This window comes from Ictalurus furcatus, chromosome 10, assembly GCF_023375685.1.
Source record: "Ictalurus furcatus strain D&B chromosome 10, Billie_1.0, whole genome shotgun sequence".
Lineage (NCBI taxonomy): Eukaryota > Metazoa > Chordata > Actinopteri > Siluriformes > Ictaluridae > Ictalurus > Ictalurus furcatus.
Genome location: NC_071264.1, coordinates 12780799 through 12800582, shown reverse-complemented (window position 1 = coordinate 12800582; position 19784 = coordinate 12780799). Strand labels below are relative to the sequence as shown.

General features: G+C 41.8%; 2 protein-coding genes across 6 annotated transcripts in view; one reads left to right on the top strand and one right to left on the bottom strand.

Moving 5' to 3' along the window:
* Nucleotides 1–4172, top strand: part of tle2b (TLE family member 2, transcriptional corepressor b) — an 86002-nt gene extending 81830 nt beyond the window's left edge. The window contains exon 24 of the mRNA XM_053635449.1: nucleotides 234–4172. Coding sequence (XP_053491424.1) covers nucleotides 234–341 — 108 coding nt within the window. The 3' untranslated portion in view covers nucleotides 342–4172. The remainder of the gene's footprint in view (nucleotides 1–233) is intronic.
* Nucleotides 4173–7157: 2985 nt separating this feature from the next.
* Nucleotides 7158–19784, bottom strand: part of tle2a (TLE family member 2, transcriptional corepressor a) — a 40023-nt gene continuing 27396 nt past the window's right edge. Inside the window, exons 5-21 of one of the 5 annotated variants that reach the window (XM_053635444.1) lie at nucleotides 18757–18819; nucleotides 17428–17532; nucleotides 13915–14131; nucleotides 13748–13764; nucleotides 12885–12977; nucleotides 12654–12698; nucleotides 12394–12555; nucleotides 12184–12310; nucleotides 11455–11663; nucleotides 10775–10834; nucleotides 10480–10559; nucleotides 10137–10386; nucleotides 9561–9808; nucleotides 9299–9446; nucleotides 9029–9179; nucleotides 8846–8922; nucleotides 7158–7622 (exon numbers count right to left, since the gene is read on the bottom strand). In XM_053635444.1, coding sequence (XP_053491419.1) covers nucleotides 7515–7622; nucleotides 8846–8922; nucleotides 9029–9179; nucleotides 9299–9446; nucleotides 9561–9808; nucleotides 10137–10386; nucleotides 10480–10559; nucleotides 10775–10834; nucleotides 11455–11663; nucleotides 12184–12310; nucleotides 12394–12555; nucleotides 12654–12698; nucleotides 12885–12977; nucleotides 13748–13764; nucleotides 13915–14131; nucleotides 17428–17532; nucleotides 18757–18819 — 2160 coding nt within the window. In that variant the 3' untranslated portion in view covers nucleotides 7158–7514. The remainder of the gene's footprint in view (nucleotides 7623–8845; nucleotides 8923–9028; nucleotides 9180–9298; nucleotides 9447–9560; nucleotides 9809–10136; nucleotides 10387–10479; nucleotides 10560–10774; nucleotides 10835–11454; nucleotides 11664–12183; nucleotides 12311–12393; nucleotides 12556–12653; nucleotides 12699–12884; nucleotides 12978–13747; nucleotides 13765–13914; nucleotides 14132–17427; nucleotides 17533–18756; nucleotides 18820–19784) is intronic. The other 4 variants (XM_053635445.1, XM_053635447.1, XM_053635446.1 and 1 more) reach the window with 4 other exon arrangements.

The window sequence follows — 19784 nt, the reverse complement described above, 5'->3', positions numbered from 1 at the left end:
TAATGTTTGTTTGATGGTCAGAGTGAGCGTTTGTGCATTGCTGAAGGTTCTTTGTTGTGTAAAAGAGAAATGGCTGTTTAGAGCTAGAAAGCAATGCTGATGACTTCATTGATGGCTAGGACTGAGATAAAGATTGTTTATACAATTAACATTTTAAATGAACCATCTATTGCGCTGTTTATTTTTGCGTAATGGTCTGACAAGCCCCCCCCCACCCCTCCCTCTCTCTCAAGTCCAAGGAGTCCTCATCCGTCCTGAGCTGCGATGTCTCCCCAGACGATAAATATATAGTCACTGGCTCTGGAGATAAGAAAGCTACCGTGTACGAGGTGGTCTACTGAGCACACAAGAGAGGAGCGAGAAATGGATAGATGGAAGGATGGATGGATGAATCGATGGATAAATGGAAGAAAGAACGAGTTGAAAGAAGAGCACTTAGCAGGAGCTCGTTCATGGCAGCTGTGGTGGGCAACCATGGGTGCTCTTTCCAAACAGCATTCCCCTGCTTCGTCTCTCAAGCACCATTAAACCCCCTCCCCATCCCCGTTCCATCCCCCCTCTATGTAGGAAAGAGAGAGAAGAAAGAGAGGGACAAACAGAAAGAATAAGCGGAGGGAGTATAATTAGCACAATGTCTAGATGAAAGGCCTAGCAGCGAGGAGAAAGCTCGCAGGAGACAAGGTAAGCACTTAGGAAGCTGCAGCTCACACAAACCCAGATAGCAGACTATCAATACATTACTGTAAAAAAACACACACACACACACACACACACTGTAGTGAGACCAAATGCAACAGAGCTCGTTACACAACACCTCAGAGAGCAGAATAACCAGACTGTAGCTCTGGCTCTGGCTTGAGATACCTGCTTCAGTATGTCTGCACCACTCCAATTAAACATGCATATGGCAATTCCCAACTGAATTCTGCATCACATGTTTCCGTCTCCCGTGAGAGACTCCCTAGAGACTCTAATGAGGAGCAGCTGGACCTCTCAGTGGGTTTCATGTTGAAAACATTAAACAACAGCATTTCCATTTTTTTTTTTATTCCAGAGAATGGTTGTATATGCAGAACACATAAGCATGCATGAGTTGAGCAGAGAGATTGATTATGTGTTCTGGAAATCTCCTGAATGAGAACTACATCTCTGTCTTTTTGTTCTCGCTACACTGCAGGATCAGTGACCGTTTTACGTTAAGTAACAGAAGTGACGCAAACCGTGGTTCTGACATTTCAGAAGCCGGCAAACATGTAGGACATGCCACTAAAAGCGTGCCGAAAACTGTACGATCAGATGCACTGTGGAAACGTTCCTTCACGTAAGAGCAACAGCTTAATAGTTAAATGCAGATTTTTTTTTTAAATAATGCCAAGCAAGATGTTTAATTATTCTGTGAAGTGTGACCAATCAGCAATGCTGAATATCACTACTAGGGATGTAACAGTTGGACAGTTTGGGCAGATCGATAATTGATTTAAAAGCCAATGATTGCAATGAATCGAGGCAACAAACATAAATCAATTATTATAGATTAGAATTGATTACAGGACAGACAACCGATGTGTAGAAATATAATTTATCTTCTCTACATCGATGTGTTAATGTGCTAGCAAGGTGATTTGGGTGTAAGTCTGATACTTAAAATAGTCCATCTGTACGTGATCATCTGCGAATTAATCGTAGACCGAACCCTTATTCTGAACAAATTGGTCACATATCATTCAGAGTTTATTAAACTGAATTGTATCTTTATTGTATCATAGCAGATTCAGTGGTTGCCTTCAGAATCAAAATCATATATCATTTGGAAAACTGATGTTTACACCTCTAATTACTTTGCAGAAAAGTACTGGCTCCGAAGCAGGAACTAAAAACAGTTCCTGGATATTTAGCCTAGAATCTAAAATTGTCCCTGACTCCTCATGGTGTCAATGCATCTAAAGTTCACGAGGTCCTGAAAAAGTCCTTGTGCTTCCAAATGTTTGTTTGTTTGTTTTTTCCAGTGGAAAGATACTGGTTCACATTTTATTATTCAGTTCTGTTTTTTTGGTGGTGCAGTGGGTAGTATTTCCACCTCACATCTCCAGGGTCCTGGGTTTGATCCTGAGCTCTGGTAGCTGTCTGGACTGAGTTTCACATGTTCCCCCAATATCTGTGTGGGTTTCCTCCCAGAAACATGCCGGTAAGTGTACTGGTTATGTTAAAGGTGTGAATATGTGATGGACTGAATATTCTCACCTCACGTCCAACGTTCACGGGATATCTGGATCCACAACAGCTAATGAAGCTGAGTGAATGATGAGACCAATGTGTCTGGCTTGATGGTTCACATTCATGTTGGTATGTTTGTGATCTGTCACTAGTGTGAACAAACGCCTGTCCTGAAACGAGCACGTTTCAGTAAATCACATTCACATCAACAGTGGCAAAGAAAAAGAACACAATCCATCACTTCAGTAGCTCTGAAATGGACAATCTAGCAGCAGTCTTAATTAGATAGATGATTTGCTCTAAAGGTCAGGCTCAGCTGATCAGGTGCAAGAAGGCAAAAAAGGGCAGTTTTGTAGATTTTACTGGCACTGAGAGAGACAGCAGTGATATATGCTGTAATATAAAAATGACATGAGTTCTGATCTGACTGGTATCATTACCTATGCAGACCTTGTATCAGATGTGTATTAAATCTAGGACATTTGAAAGTCACTGGCATCAGAAATACAAAAAGCCCAAAAGTCACTTAGGACATTTTAAACAATATGCTCTCATAACAATAATCGTCCCCGCAGCCAAATTTAGATTCTTTTTATTCCTAAGAGGCCCTATGATATATACACCCCTGCTGTATCCCTTTATATTAAAGAGCTGTGGTTGCCCACCCAACCTGTGATGTCTGAAAGCAATCCTCACCCTGCTGGGGGAAAAGATTTTGTGCTTTTAATTCGCTAACCATGTTTCTGGGGTTTGTTTTTTCACGTTTATCTGATCTGTGAATCAGAAGGCCTGTCTCGGAATCTGAACTAATCTTTTGCTTGTTACTTTTCCAAACACAAAAAGAAGCGTAAGATTTTTTGTTTGTTTGTTTTTTGTAATGAAAATAAGTAATAGTGCTCCAACAGTGTTTTGTTCCGTTTATTGTTATGCATATAGTGTATTTCCTCCTTTCTATAAATGGCTGAGATGACGGCTGCCCAGAGATGTTGGGATTTTAGTCTTGCGCAATTCAGACCATCTCCACTGCCTTATCATCACATCTTACCTGTAATGGGAATTACATCACATCTGATCATGCTATGGGAATATCTGTATCTAATGCTGCCTACGGCTTTGTTTCTATACTGAAAACAGTGTACAGTGTCCAGCAATCTCGCTCTGAAGCCAAGGACTTTTTTTCCACAAAGGCACAGCTGTGATATCACCCTCTGTAGCACTTCATATGAGATGTACCAGACATGCATATAAAGACAATTAAACTTGTGGTCATCTTTTGATCTTCTTGTCTTCTTGGTCCTGTTTAATAAATCTGTTACTATATTTTGGCATTTGGCTATGAAAAAGAGAAACTTTTTATAATCTTGGTATATGGTTGTAGCAGTTTCCGATAATGATCACTAAGCAGGGACACGTCGTGAAAATTAAACACACAAAATATCCATCTCTATATATAGTATTGAACGTGTCAACATTTTCTTCAGTAAATATATTTCCGATGAGGTTATTCACATGAAATTTTCACCAGACATCAGTATTAACTCAAGAAATCTAGAAATATAAAGAATTCACAACATTAAAGTCCATAAATAAAGTTATGTGTAATAAAGTAACGACACAGGAAAAAAGTATTGAACACGCTAAGAAAAAGCAGTTCTTATTAAAAAAAAAGTAAGTAATTATACCCCCTATATGTGCAAATTAATACCAGCTGAGTTAGTAAATTGATGGTCTATAAAAAGGCTTTTGTTACCAAGGTGTCACACAAGAAACATCTCATGATGAGTAAAAGCAAAGAGCTCTCCCAAGACCTTCGCAACCTTATTGATGTGAAACATAATATTGATGGAATCGGATACAAAAATATTTCAAAACTTCTGAATCCTCCAGTAAGCACCGTTGGGGCCATTATCTGCAAGTGGAAGCAACATCAGTCCGTCATCAACCGGCCACGCACAGGAGCTCCTCGCAAGATTTCTGACCAGGGAGTCAGAAGAATAGTCAGAAGAGTAGCTCAAGAGCCAAGGACCACTCAGAAAGGGCTCCAGAAACACTTGGAGGCAGCAGGTGCCATCGTCACAGAGAAAACAATAGGCAATGCACTCCACTGCTCACGCTCACCCAGCAAGACTCCATTACTAAAGTCAGGTGAAAATTTCATGTGCATAGCCTCACTGGAAATATTTTTACTGAAAAAATGTTGACGTGTTCAATACTTATTTCCCCCACTGTATGGGTATATTTGGCTAATCTATAGATCTGTATCTCAGTCTTAATACATGTATCTCCAACTATCTATCTGTTGAAGCTTTGACATTTTCTACTACATAGAATTCTGAAAAGGACAGGTTTTTCTGAACGGAATCATGGTTCTCTTTTTCCTGTGTCTCAACCAGAAGTAAAGTTTTATCATTTTAAAATCAGTTTACCCCCAAAAGTAATAATGGACAAAACTGCATTTAAAATTTTTTATTCCGATTTTACATTTATTTATAACCTAATCTGTGAAGAGAGAACAACATTACTGCGAAATTGTAAAGACTTACAAGTTGACAGTGGAATAGGAGTTGTCCCTGTGATTATGAGCATCATGAGTAGCATTTAAAGACCTTTATCATCATTGGTTCATGTCACTGATCTCTAGTCCCTCTTATATTTGTGGATTCATTCAGTCTAAATGACTAAATGTCTTCCTGATGTCTTTTTAACAGGTCATTTAAACATTTGAAACTTTTGTTCGTTGTAGTCTGTACAGTGTGTACGTTTTCTCTGTTTTGATGTGACGGTGCAGAAGCATTGCAGACATTTTGACAATTGGTATCTGATTACAAACTGTTGATTAGACTTGTGTCCATTCTGCTATAGTATGTAATAACTATGTAAAACGGTCAATTTGGGAGAAAATCCCACTTGGATTTGTAAAACTGGCTCCATACACAAGATCCTTGCAGGCCAAGGTAAGAGTATAGTTTTTACATTGTATTTATGTTTTCTTAAATTTGAGATTTCATAATATTGGTAGAAAAACTCAGTTTTGGTTGAAACTATATTTTTGATTTGTCCATCCATGCAAAATCTCAAGAACATGTGGTTTAATGATTAATAAGGAATTATTGTAACCAGCAGATGAACTGATTACATTTTTTTTAATCGATTCAAACAAAATGGTCACAGCAGGCTCAAATGTCAATGTTTTTCTTTGATGGCTTCCTTCCTGTTTGAACTATATTTGAAGGGTATTTCAGGCACACAACTGAATAACAACCAGGACTAGACTTCTTGGTGGCAGACAGGTTTTTGCAGACTGCCGTAGATGTAATATAACTGTATAACATTGCAGCTATTTCAAATATACAGCAGCAGTTTCCTAACAAACAGCAAGTGTTATTGAATGACGCATAGTGGTCTGGGAAAACACCGCTGGCTGTCACTGTGGTGGAATTCTGGCAAACAGACAATAATGGAAAAACCTGGTTTTGACCAAAATTGGGATTTTCTGTACCTACTTTCAGGAACCAGAAATATATTCCACCCAAACCTGGAAATGTTTTTCTTTCTTTCTATTCTTGCCTTGGCGTCTTTGTAAAGATCATGTTGGTTAAGGAACAAATTTAACAACCTCAGTGGTTTAAAAAAAAAAAAAAAAAAAAAAAAAAAAAAAGTCGGTCTGCCTAAAAATATTTGAAACCTCACTGGCTAAGTGTGATTTCACCATACAGTGACTGTGATGCTTTGTTGGATAATTACAAGCCATGGTGAAACAGACATAAGCCTAATCAATTCAGTTTGTAATCAGATGCCAGCTGTCAGAATGTCTGCAATCCTCCTGCAGTCACATCATCATCAAAACATTAAACACTGTATATTTACATTTACATCATTTGGCAGACGCTCTTATCTAGAGCGAATTATTTATTGCATATGATAATGAGTCTTTAATTATCACAGACATTACAGCACACTGAAATTCGTTTATCTTCACATACGCCAGTATGTCAGGAAGCTGGGATCAAAGCACAGGGTCAGCCATGATACAGTGCACCTGGAGCAGAGAGGGTTAAGGGCCTTGCTCAAGGGCCCAACAGTGGCAGTGCTGTGGCTTGAACCCCCGACCTTCCGATCAGTAACCCAGATTAAATTAATTGCAAATAAAATCAGTAAACACTTGCTTTTACACAATAAGTGCGATTGTGTCTGTATCACTGCTGAAGGGAATTAGGTATTATAACTGTGCTTGTGTTTTTAGAACTACAAAAGTAGAAAATGATGAAATTTGACCATATGAAGGGTTCCACTAGTTTGAAAATTGCTTATATCGATTACACTGTATCGCCATTATACGATATAAAAACATTAAAGGTGCAGAAGGTGATTTTTTAAAAAATTTCTTACTCGTACAAATAATCTGAAAGATATGTAGAACACGATATACAATGGGTTAAGCCACGGCCTTAGCAAAAGTGGAAGTCGCTGAGAAAACCCGTTTAGGAACCAAACATTCCCAGGATTAAAACAAATTTCAGACAAACTCCAATTTTTAGAATTTTGCTTTTAAGGAGCTTTATTTACAGTTCATACACACCAAGTATCCAACAAAAGCCAAAAGCCGGTCATTGGGAGCAGACATACAGCATACACAAGAAACGTGCTAATGTGGACCATCTCCCTGAAGTTGTAAAAAACAAAAAAAAAAATAGTAAAACATGACCCCCGTTAGCCCAAATCTGTCACCGTGTCGTTATACAGTCGTACTGTTGCTTATTCCGAGATCATTTTCAGACGTTCAAGGCCATCGGTACAGACTGGAAGAAAACAAATGGCAAAGATATTGTCGTAGTCTTTCCTCTTAAAGCGCCTTGTACCTGCTCAGTGCACTGCTGCTCCTTGACTGTCCATTTCCACAAAGAATTGTTTTTTCCAAAGGCTTAAAAAAAAAAAAATTTAAAAAAAAATTCTCTTTGCTATTTCATTCACTACAGAGAATTCATCTTGTTTAAAAAATAACAAAAGGAAAAACAATAAAGCAAAAGAGAAGTCTTTGGAGGAATCCCGCGTCTCTGAAGCTAGCTTTCTCACAGCATTAAAAAAACAACAAGGTCAGTCCTGTTCTGGAGCTCCACAGTCCTCCCTCAATGCCTGTCCCTAACGGACATAAAAATAAAAAAAAAAATGTAAAAAGCGTAGGCGCTTTTCTCCAACTCCACCTCCATCACTCTGTTCCAAAGTCAAAGTCGGATCTTGGTTTCCGCTCTTCCAGCTACATGGTACTGTACTTCTGTTCTGGGATCCAGTCTGTGGCTGCTTTAGTAAATGACCTCATACACAGTGGCCTTCTTGTCTCCTGAGCCGGTCACGATGAACTGGTCGTCAGGCGAGATGTCACAGCTGAGGACTGACGAGGACTCCTTCGACTGGAGACATAAAATGCCATTTGTAGAGTTAGTGAGCAAACTTTACTCATTAAACACATTTAAAACAACAAATGTTGGCCAAGTTGATCATAACGAGGACACAGAGGGCATTTTCATCACATCAATATACCAAAGAAACATCACTCAGAACCCTTATGACCTGATTCACACACCTGAAATATTTCAGAATACTGAATTTAGGGCTGCACGACTAATTCAGTTTTTTTGTGTTTGTGATTTTTGGCTTCCTCGTTTAATTAATCAACTTTCATTTTACTGCACTTAGTGAACATTCCCTTGGCTAAAATGACAATGTACAACTGGTACATTTAAAAAGAAAGGTTCCCATTCTTGATTGCACTCTGTTGTAACATTTTTTTTTAACTTACTTTAGTCACCTAATTTTGCCAATGATATTCAGCATTTAAATAAGTAAGTAAGTAAGTAAATTAAAAAAAAAAAAAAAAAAAAAAAACACAATTAAGGAGACCAAGGATAAATTTAAAATTGTTTATAATATTTAAAAAAAATCCTGTCTGCTGATTCAAAATGATTAAAGTGCATTTGTGTAGTGGCCTGAGAAAACCCATGGAATGTAGCTGTGGCTGGATTTTGTCAAAACAGCCAAAAAAATAAACCACACGCCAAAAAAAAAAAAAAAAAAAAAAACGGCCTATACCTTACTTTTACACATCAGCCTTAATAAATCATATAGTTCACTAAAATCCGATTAAAATTTTTTTATTTGCCTAGTGCGTTTAGAAACGGACATCACAAAGCTGTTGTAGATATAGATTTAGATCCCTAACGAGTAAAACCAGAGGCAACAGTGACAAGAAAATCTCCGAGACGACACGAGGAAGAAACCTTGCAGGGAACCAGACTCTCGTGGGAACCCAAAATATGACAATCATGCAGCTCTAGCCAAGATTTATAAATTGTCTTTACTATAGCTACAAAAGAACGAGCAGCCTAATGCTCAGTGACCCACAATCAGCACCTTCACACCCACAGAACAGTAAACGTCTTTCATTGCAGCTAATGCAGGGGAAAATACATCTTTCACACAAATTAAACTGAATAAATGACATCGAATAGTTCCATCTAACTGGTCACCCATGATACAGATCAGTACTGCACGAATATTACAATTCTGTGTGGCTTGTTTGGATCAAGTCATTGAAAGTAACGGTGTTCAGAATTAAACAGAAACACGACAGTACCTGGAATATGCTGGAGCCGTAAGGAGTTCTCCAAGCGTTCAGGAGATTATCTTTACCTGTGCTTACAAACCACTTGCCTGCAGATAGGGTACACTCGTAAGAAACGTACAGCACATTGAGATAACTCAGTTACAAATGATGTATTATGAAAAATAAAGAGAGAAATAAAAAAAGCACTCGTACCGCAGTAGGCGAACTTGAGTGACAGCACACAGCTCTCGTGAAGGTGCAGCTGGTACTTGTCTGGTTTGGAGACGTGCAGTACTTCCACATTACTGCTCTCCATGCCCACTGCCAGCCACTCTCCTGTAGGACAGTAACCCAGGGAGAAGATCTACACACACACACACACACACACACACACAGTGTGATTAATAAAACATCCATCAGACAAATATTCACTTTTCCGAGTAGTGAAACTCCATTTCCCATGATTCTCTGCTGTGGCAGTACCTGGGAGGTGAAGTCATGCTGCTGGAGCTGGCGGCCCTCTCTCAGGTCCCAGCAGCGCACCGTATTGTCGAGTCCCCCAGTCCACAGTTTGGTCCCGTCGTTGGAGATGTCGATGCAGCTGGCTCCATCAGTGTGGCCCTGGAACTGCCTGCGGAGGAACACGCCCCAGAACCACATCCATCAAAAACCACACCCATAAATCAGCACAACCCGTCGTTACGTACAGTGCAGCGTTTAATCAGTCCCCGGTGTTCACAGCTACCTGACGAGCGTCTGGTTGTGAAGGTCCCACACGACGATGTTGCCGTCGCTGCAGCAGGAGAAACAGACCTTGTTGTCTGGACTGATGGCCAGCGCGTAGCACGCCGGAGCCGAGGACGTCAACTCCGCCTTGATGCGTGGAGTGGGCGTGGCCAAGTCCCAGATGGACAGAGTGCTGGCTTCACCTCCAACTATCAAAGTCCTCCCATCTGGGAGGAGCTTGCATGAGCGGATGTAGTTGTCCCTGTTCTGATTGGATGAAGAGAGAGGAACGATAGCTACGATATAGACATTAAGTCTTGAATGTGGACTACGTAATATCATGCTGACAACAAAATAGTACAAAACATTTCCCTTCTTGGTAAATGACTAAGAATAGATTAGACTGCAATTACACTCCGCATCGACCGCAAACCAATCTACGATGGGTCCCACCACACTGAAAAACGTCAACATCACGTCAGCTAGTGTAGCTAGCAGGAAATGTAAACTTCTGAAGACGTGAATATCAGAAGAATCAGACATTCATACAAAGTCTTTTTGTAAAGATGGTCAACACAAACGTTTGGAAACTGACCAGACAGTCGAGTTGGGCCATGGGGCTCTTGCTGCCCGGCTGGCTGATGTCCCACACTTTGACACAGCCTTTGCCGCCAGTGTAGACGTGGCGTGTGGAGGTGCTGATGGTGACGGCACACACCACCTCTCCATGGCTGAGTGTGTGGATCTGCCGGGCGTGGCGCGGGATGCCCGGGCCCAGAAGAGCGTCCGGAGGGAAGGGCACAGGCTGCATCTGTCCATCTGCACTCACATGGAATGAGTACGCACTGGAGAGAAGACAGACAAAAATCAATAAAATCCATTCAGGATAATTAGAGAGGGGAATTATTTGAGAATAATATAAGAGACGGAAGACTCACGGCTTTCCTGAGGCTGCAGGCTGGAGGCTAGCAGGGAGGCCAGGGACCCTCATGTGGGGGTGAGGAGACTCATAACCCACCTAAAGGATCCAAGGACATGGTCTGGTTTTACTTCAACACACTACATTACCAGACTTTTGATGAAAATCTGTTCATTAACTGCAAATTAATGTGTTTAAAGGTGCCTCATTAAATACAAGCGCTTTTAGACATATAATTCAATTTGACCTTTTTTTTTCTTTTTCTTTTTTTTAAAGAAAATGTGATTCACATGTGATTTGATATTGGATCTTACTAGTTTCTTCATTTCAAGCCTTGACATAAATTGTCCCAGCCTAGAAATTTGCCTCTTTTCCTTAAAAACAATTCACAAGAGGGGGTTAAAGAAGTGGAAGGCTTGCCAATATTTGCATTGCAATTGCAATTCACCTCACAGGCAACAGAGAGACCTTCAGAATAACCCTGCATGGGAGTAAGCCTGCACGCACGCTCAGGTAAAAAAAAAATCACCATTAAATCATTATTATCACAACAGAAATAGCATAGAATAGTAATTCCATATGGAGAAATATTAAATATGTGTTTCAGCAAGAACCAATGTGTTCCTTGTGTTCAGGAACCTAACGACACTAAATTAAGGCTTTACCAAAGGCAGAGGCTCTTGGAAGGTAAACCAGTTAAGCTTGTTAAAAAAAAGAAACGATTCAGACAATCCTAAGCAGTTGTAAAATATGTTGTGGGCTAAAAGAACCCAATTAAAGTGACTTTAGTAATAGACTTTATACCTCTGCTGTCCAATAAAGTAAGCTGCAACTAAACAGCACTGCTTTCTGATTTGTATACATTTATGTTAAAATATAGGGTGTTGAAAATCTTGCAGTGTACAGTGGTTGTTTTTTGCCCCGTTTGTTGTTTTTAATTTTACAACCGGATCCAGTATTGTTTTTAAAATGTTGCTAAAATGCTGCGTCTCACCACAGGGGAGCGTCCATATCCAGCAGCGGCGGCTGCGGCGGCGGCGGCTACAGCGGCAGAGCCGTTCATCTGTGGTGAGACAAGGTGGAGTCCAGCGCCATATGCTGCGGCTGCTCCAGCAAGTTCGCCGTTCACCCCCGGAGGAGGCAGACCGAAAGCACCTGGAGGATACACACCCTGCACCGCCAGTGGGTTCCTCACACCCAGAGCTGAGAAACAGGAGACAGAGCAGTCCAGGTTTTCAATGAGAATCATTTATCTTCTTATATATAGTGAGCATGCTTTTAGGATGAAGGGTGATTAGGCACCAAAGACACACCCACAGATATTCTGAGTAGGTTTACATGCTTCAAACAAGCAGTGATGCTTAATATTTCAATACCAGATCATGTTTTTAAATGACAAGGTTACAAACTGAGACTGAGCCTCTGTGGCAATTAAAATGAGAAGCTTTTTTTTAAGCACAAAAAACAAGAAAAACGTTTGCACAGAAACACATTTGTTACACATGACTACACAAAATAGCCAAGCTAGAGTGATGAAGTTGGATTAGCCATCAGACTGAAACCCGCAAGCAATAATCACTGCAAAGAACACGGACGACGCTGAAGATCACTACTGCCCTCTGCTGGCCCACTCGTCCACTGCTCCACTAATGAAGACATCTCTCAGACACATGCATTTCATTCCCTACGCCACTACAGTACACTACAGCGATTTGGGACTTACCCAGAGGGTCCACACCTGTTTTTCCCGGGACAGGGCGGTATTGGGGTGGGCCGCTGGGGCCGGGGGTGGAGGAATCTTGAGACATGGGCGTGCCTGGTTTTAGCCCTGGGGTACTAGATTTCTCCCTCTAAGAATGATTGACAGAGAATTATAAGGTGGTGTGTGCATTGCAAGTGGGTGTATATGTTAATAGACCATGTGTGTGCATACTGGTGGAGGCTCTTTGCTGCGAGAGGGCGAGGCGCTGCTGGAGGAGGAGGTCAGCGAGGTAGGGCTGGCCTGAGGCAGAGGCTCTTTCCTGGAGGGCGGCAGCTTGTCGAGACCGTTCTCTCTGGAGGAGTACGAGTGCACACTGCGTGGAGACGAAGGGTCCTACACACACACACAAAAAAAAATAATAGCACACACTTTTACATCAGCCTCTCAACTCCTGCTCCACACAAATGCAGCGAAAACAAAAACAATCTCACCTCATCCACTACCAAGTTGTCATCACTCTTGTCAGCATCGCTACCCTGTGGAATGGGGGAAGGGTCTTAGCGCAGGATAAACGCAATGAACAGTTTATTCACATTTTTGAAAACTTAAACAGCTTATTACTTATCACAAGGGTCCTAAAGGGGGGGAAAAAAAAAAAACAATGTTTGATGTTTGACACATTCAACAACATAAAAATTTCACATGAAGAGACTCTCACTCACGTAGTCTGTGAATTCCTTCTCGTCTGATTTCCTTTTCTTTCCATTGCTGAGGTAGTCTGATGTGCGGCCTTTGTCTCCGTTTGATAAGGAGCTCTGAAAGGTAGACGAGGCAAAATCAAATCAGCTCCATAAGTTCTGGACCCAAGGGCAGTAAAACAGCTTAATGCACGGCTGTCTGCTGCATGGGATTCAGTGTGAGAACGCAAAGAAGGCGGAGGCACCAAACGAAGCTTTTTTCCACTGGACAGTGCGGTAAGACCACAAATCCATTTGCTGTTGTATCCATTGCCAAGTGACTGATGTCATAAGTAAGTTGCTGAATTTGGTTGGCCAGAGTACCGAGATGAAAAATAATGCACGTGCAATAATCACAGAATTATGTAAGATACACAGCGAAGCAAAATCGCTGTTTGAACAGTACTGCTCTTCAGTAACAGTGTCTGGTATCAAGTGCAACAGAAAACCCAAAAGTTCGGTCTGGTGGGTGGATTAAGCGTCTGCATAAAACTAAATGCGGAGTACAAAGTAAATCATACCTCCAAGCTCTTCAGTTGTTGTCACTGGCACAAAACCTAAATAAACCCCTCCTACTTTCACAAATAGAGAAACCTGACTGGGGTACGGACAGATCTGGATTCAAGCTGTACCGCATTTTCCAGCGTCAACGCAACAAGACAGCACAGATAGGATGAAGACACAGAGTGACTGGATGCTCTAGGATGAGATCTAGGCTGAGTGGAAGGAGGATAAAGAAAAGTAAATGAAACATGAAAGAAGAAGAGAGATGAGGAGCACAAAGACAGCAGGAGGAGAATATGAAAGAGTGTACACAATAGAGGAAGAAAGGGTGAAGTGATACTCACTGGTCCCGCCTCACGGTCTGGATGGGTCACGTTAGATGCACGTCCCACAGCCAATCAAAACAGACACACAGTTAGTATCTACCCACTTATGTAGAACAAGGACATCAGTCAGATTAGCATTAAACAGACTGTGAAGGAGATACTGTAACTCTGGTTATGGCTCTTACCTCGGTGGTGCTCAGCAGCCGCCGCCGCCGCTGCTACAGCCTCCAGATGTGCTCTTTCATCCTTAGCAGCCAGCTGCGCCCCGAGTGCCCCGGAGAGAGCCAGCAGGCCCGAGCTGCCCCCCAGAGCCAATCCCGGGTGGGGCAGCCCTGAGGGGTGAGGGGCCATGGGCAGAGCCTGAGCGGCATGCTGGGAAAGGTGCTGAGCCTGCAGCTGTTGCTGGAGATACAGAGAGAGAGAGAGAGAGGAAAGAAAGCAAGACCAAGACAGTGAAGGATCAATCTGAGTGGAGAGGTGGCACAGCAGAGGGAGTGTCTCCATGGTGAGAAGACACTGAGGCCAGGAGGGCAGGGGCAACCTCACAACTGGAATAGCACTACATACTAAACACAAACACGCATGGCAAATGGGAAGCAGAATCTTAACATAACTTAATGACAGGCTGAGAAATTAAAACGTCAAAACAAAAGAAAACCGTCTGGGAGAAATCGTTTCACCTTATTATGGATTGTGCGCCTCAAATCCTTCATAACCAAACGAGACTCTGGTTTGACAGTTTTCCTGGACTATAAGTGGCATTTTTATTATAGCGGTATAAAACAGGGGTCTTCAGAATAAAACAAAAAAATTGCGCATCCATGGCTCCTTAGGGGTGTTGCTGTACAAAGCTCGCTTTAAAACATGAGCCGGAAATGCTCCATGACGCCTGTAATTCACACTAGGCATGACTCACAAACATCATGTAGGGCAGCATGGAGCTTCATTTCTGTGCTTCCTCACAATCACTGAACATGCAAATTTCTGGACTGACTGTCAGATTATTAGAAACCTGTATGCTCAAATAAAGTCTAATCAGCCCAGTGAGATTTTCACACCTAGCTATGGTTACTGCTTCTGTAGTAAATTAAGCACGTGTGTTTTTTTGATTATTGGTCTAGACTGCACAAACAGCACTGATCACCTCCGGTATAAGAGGTTACCCTGATTTACAAAGAAGCACACAGCAAGCAGAGTCTTTCCTGAGTAAAATGAGCTTAAGCTTTCATTGCAAGATCACAACCACAGCCATCTGCATGAGGGAATATATTGTCCCTGCACTCTGGGTGGGATAACTACATCTCTAGATCAGATATACAGAAGATGGCACTTAGTGCTCTCATAAACATGTTGAACTGCACTATGATGTTGAGCAAGTTCAAAACCATATAGTGGCATTTATGTGTCTCTCCATGGAGACCTAGACAGCATGATATGATCCGGCAACAACTACATTTCTCAAATTGGGTTTCAAATAAATGTGGCCTGTTTTATAATGGAGTGTGACTGGTATCCCAGAAAAATATTCTTAAAGTCCCCTCCAAAAGTATTGGAACGGCAAGGCCATTTTTTATTTATTTTTTTTCTTTTTGCACTGAAGACATTTGGGATATTTTGGTTGCATATCACTTGCGTGCAATAACAATCAAACCAGCGACCCACTGACATCACCATTTTTTCTTTAGTGATGGTATACCCAGGCTTGTACTGCAGTTGGTGTTTGTTTTGTGGGGTTTCTCTATTCGGTTTCCTCTTCAGGTGGTGACAGTCATTCTCAATTGGGTTAAGGTCTGGTGACTGACTTGGCCAGTCTAAAAACTTCCACTTTTCCCTGCTGATTTAGTCCTTGTTGTTGTTGTTTTCCCTCTGATGAACATTTGTTGAGTTGGCAGTGTGTTTTGGGTCACTGCCTTGCTGCATGATGAAGTTCCTCCTAATTAGACTGGCTGCATTTCTCTGTAAATTGGCAGACAGAATGTTTCTGTAGACTTCTGAATTCATTCTGCTGCTACCATCATTAGTTGCATCATCAATAAAGATTAGTGAGCTTGTTTCAGAAGCAGTCATGCAAACCCAAGCCATGACACTACCTCCACCACGCTTGACCGATGAGCTTGTACGTTTCAGATCATTTTCTTTCTCCACACTTTGGCCTTTCCATCACTCTGGTACAGGTTAATCTTGGTTTCAGAACCTCTGTGGCTCATCTCTGCATTTCTTTGTGAATTCCAATCTGGCTTTCTGATTCTTACTGCTGATGAGTGGTTTGCATCTTGTGGTATAGCCTCTATATTTCTACTCTTTAAGTCTTCTTCGAATGGTGGATTGTGTTACCTTCACCCCTGCCCTGCGGATGTTATATTGGTGAGATCACTGACTGTTTTGGGTTTTTCCCTTCACAACTCTGACAATGTTTCAATCAACTGTTGTTGTTTTCCTTGTTCAAATGTCTGGTAGTTAGTACACCAGTGGTTTCCTTCTTTTTCAGGACTCTCTGATTGATATTCCCTCTTTTCTCAGCTTCAAAATGGCTTGCTTTTCTCCCATAAACAGCTCTCAGGTCTTTATGTTGGTTTATCCTTTTTAACAACAAATGCAGTCTTCACGGGCGAAACCCAGGGCTCAGACCCAGGGCAACAACAATCACCTGTCAGTCACATATTCCAATATTTTTAATCACCTGAAAAATGGGTGGGTTCAAACGAAAGGTGGCAAAAAAGCACAAAAAAATAAAATGAACTTTGTTTAAAACGTCTAGTTGTAAACATCAGGAAATGAAAACTTATCCGTTCACTCATTCATCCTTTGATCTCACACCCAGTGAAAAGCAAAAACAAAAGATTAGTCCTTGCTATTCAGATACTTTCTGAGGAGACTGTATTTCAGAATGGCAGAGGGCAGTTTCAGTGACTGATGGCAGGTAATAGTTCAATCCTCTAAATACTACTTGCTTTTGGCAGTCGATGATTAGACCATAGACTGATTCACAAACAAGCGCATTGTAAGTGGAGCTTTACTGCTCCTGGTGTAAAATCAACTGGGACTGGGGTGAAAAGAGTGACATTCCTCACTCCTGTGTGGATCACAGCGTCTCCAGCAAATCATGAGCGACTATTAGACATACATAGAACATGGCAGTTAGTGCTCTCCTACAAGCATGCTGAACCACACTATGATGCGGAGTCACAGTTCAAAACTATATAGCGGCTTTTGTGTCTCTCTGAGTGATATCTGTTGTGAGACCTACATATTTAGCAATGACTGCATTTAGAAAATATCTTATTAAATATTCTTCTGATGCATGTTATACTCGAGTGCAACTTGTAGTCCAGAAAACATGGCAATTCGCATAAGACGACGCTGAAAAATAAAGTGCAACATTCATGTGCCATCGTAATTATCGTCAATATATACGATTTTCTAATTTATTGCTTATTTCAAAATCTCCAAAACAAAGCAGGTTAGCTAATGATACAATGTTAGTGGTGCACTTGAATGCAAAGACTTTGCATTTATGACTTCACATGTGGAAAACAGACCATCAGAGGGTCACATGAGGGCAGCAAAACACTAACCCATTAGAATCCAGCTGCTTTTGCACCACAATCCATATCTCCTACTTAATCTAATCGAGCAACATAAATACACACACAAAAAAAAGCACAAAAAAAAGTGGATGAGAAGATGGAAGTACACACTGTGGGAGGCAGAGGGGGGAGTCCACGTACCCCTATCGATGCATTCAACTCCCCCATAGTCACCTGTTTGGCGCGTTCCATGGCCTGGACCACCTGCTGCTGATGCTGGAGACACAACACGGGAAACAAACACCAATCAAATCAAACTTCAGCACACACCAAATAACTGCATTAATGTAAGGGTCAGCTGAGAGTGTCAATGTGTGGAAAAGGTTTGACATGGGGCTGAGCTCACAGGTACATTTTGGCACCCATCAGAAATGTGCTGTTATTGTCAGGGTATGTTTGGTAGAGATTCATGTTTTTTTTCCTGCATGTAGTCACAAATGACAGATATACATGGGTCTTTGAAGCATAGCCAGGGTATTTCTTCAATTTGTTACAATAGCAGAAAAATCACAAACCACCACTATCTTCGAGCTCTTATAGTTAGCCTGTTTGACCTGTTGCTTGAATTTTTAGGATGTAATCCAAACCTCAGTAGCTCAAAGAAACAAGCCTAGACCTCCTAAATAACTCAGACACGTGTTCTTTTAGTAGAAAGTTCAGGAATAAAGCTCTATAGCTCTAATAAACAGCTGTTGATATTGAGGCCAATATTTTACAATAATATGATTATGATCAGACAATAAGTATGTACTAAGGGGGTCTGTAGAATTTATTTTAGTTACAGAAGTCTCTGACTTCAAATAGTTTGAGGATCCCTGTCCTATCAGCTGATGCATGGTTAGAATCTGTTTCAGCAAAAGTTAACAGATATCTCCATCCATTTTCTATACCGCTTAACGCGGGGAACCTGGAGCCTATCCCAGGGACCATGGGGCACATGGCGGGGTGCCAATCCATCACAGGGCACAATCACACACCCATTCACACACCATGGACACTTTGGACATGCCAATCAACCTACTATGCATGTCTTTGGACAGGGGGAGGAAACCAGAGTACCTGGAGGAAAACCCCACAGCACAGACAGAATATGCAAACTCCACACACGCAGGGCAGCGTCGGGTCACGTACGTTCTAACCACTAAGCCACTGTACACTGTTGCAAAATGTGTTTGATGGATACCAACATGCCCTAATGCAATCAGCCAATCAGAGAAGAGGCAAGCAGCAAGCATAACTATGAACAATAATATAGCAAAAAGACTACACAAATATAAAAGAGAAAGAGAGAGAATGAGAGAGAGAGAGAGAGAGAGAGAGAGAGAGAGAGAGAGAGATGGTACACGTGAAAGAGACAGAGGAAAAGATGTCAGGAAATGAGTGTGTTTCAAAGAGGGGGAGTATGACTCAGTGGTGTGTGTGCGCGCGCGTGTGTCTTACCTCCTGTGAGAGAAATGGGATGAGCTGCGCACAGATCACATTCAGCCGCTTAGCAATCTCCGTCTGGGGAGAGGGGGAGAGAGAGAGAGAGGCAAAAATAATGAGTGAGTGTATGTGAGAGAGAAAAAGGGAGAGAACAAGTGAGGGTGAGGGAGAAAGACAGCCAGAGAAAGATAATGAGAGTGAGACAAAGAGAAACAGAATGAATGCGATTGTGTGAAGAAGAATGAGTGAAGAAACGAGTGAGAGACACAGGGTGTTAGAGTGTTAATACACGAGAAAGACAGATAGTGTGCCGCTTCCTCTGTGTACACACACACCTAGTAAATATTTCAGCTCTGCACATCTGGTTAAGGCTAATTGCTGCACAGCGAGCAGGGGAGATGTGTAAAATATTCATGCCCAGCATCTGCTGTCCCTCTTCCAGCACAGAGAGCAGACCTCCTCCCAGAGAGCCTCGTTGTGCTCCAGCACAGTGCGGCTAGCATCCATAGAGAAGACACCGTTGTCAAAGCTCGCCACCCAAAAGCCTCATTTCAAACCTCTTTGTTTTTTCAGCCACAAAAATCAGTTCAGTTCTAAAACCAAAAATGCTGCTTGTCTGGAAATAAGAACCAGTGGCTTGTTACCATGACAACGTGGTCATCAAGTTGGTTATGCTAATTACATTAAAATAAGACCATGCATGGGATTTGAAGATTATTCTGGAAAGGAAAATGCTACAGGCTCCCCTGTGGTGCAACAGAAAAGCGTCGGCTCTACATCAGGAGAATCGAATCCTGACAATACTACAGCTATTCCATGGCCACGAGTCCAAGACAGCACAACTGGCTGTGCTCTGTGGGTGGGAGGGATTGCATTCTCACTCTCCCCCTGTCAATCGTGGGCATCTGGTAGGTCATGTATGCGGAAGAGGGTAGACAGCACTTTCCTCATCGTGTGTAATAGACATCAGCCGATCGATCAGTTTTGCTGATTAATCTGCACTGATAACTGACTGCTGGTACTATCTGTTATCTGCAAAAATC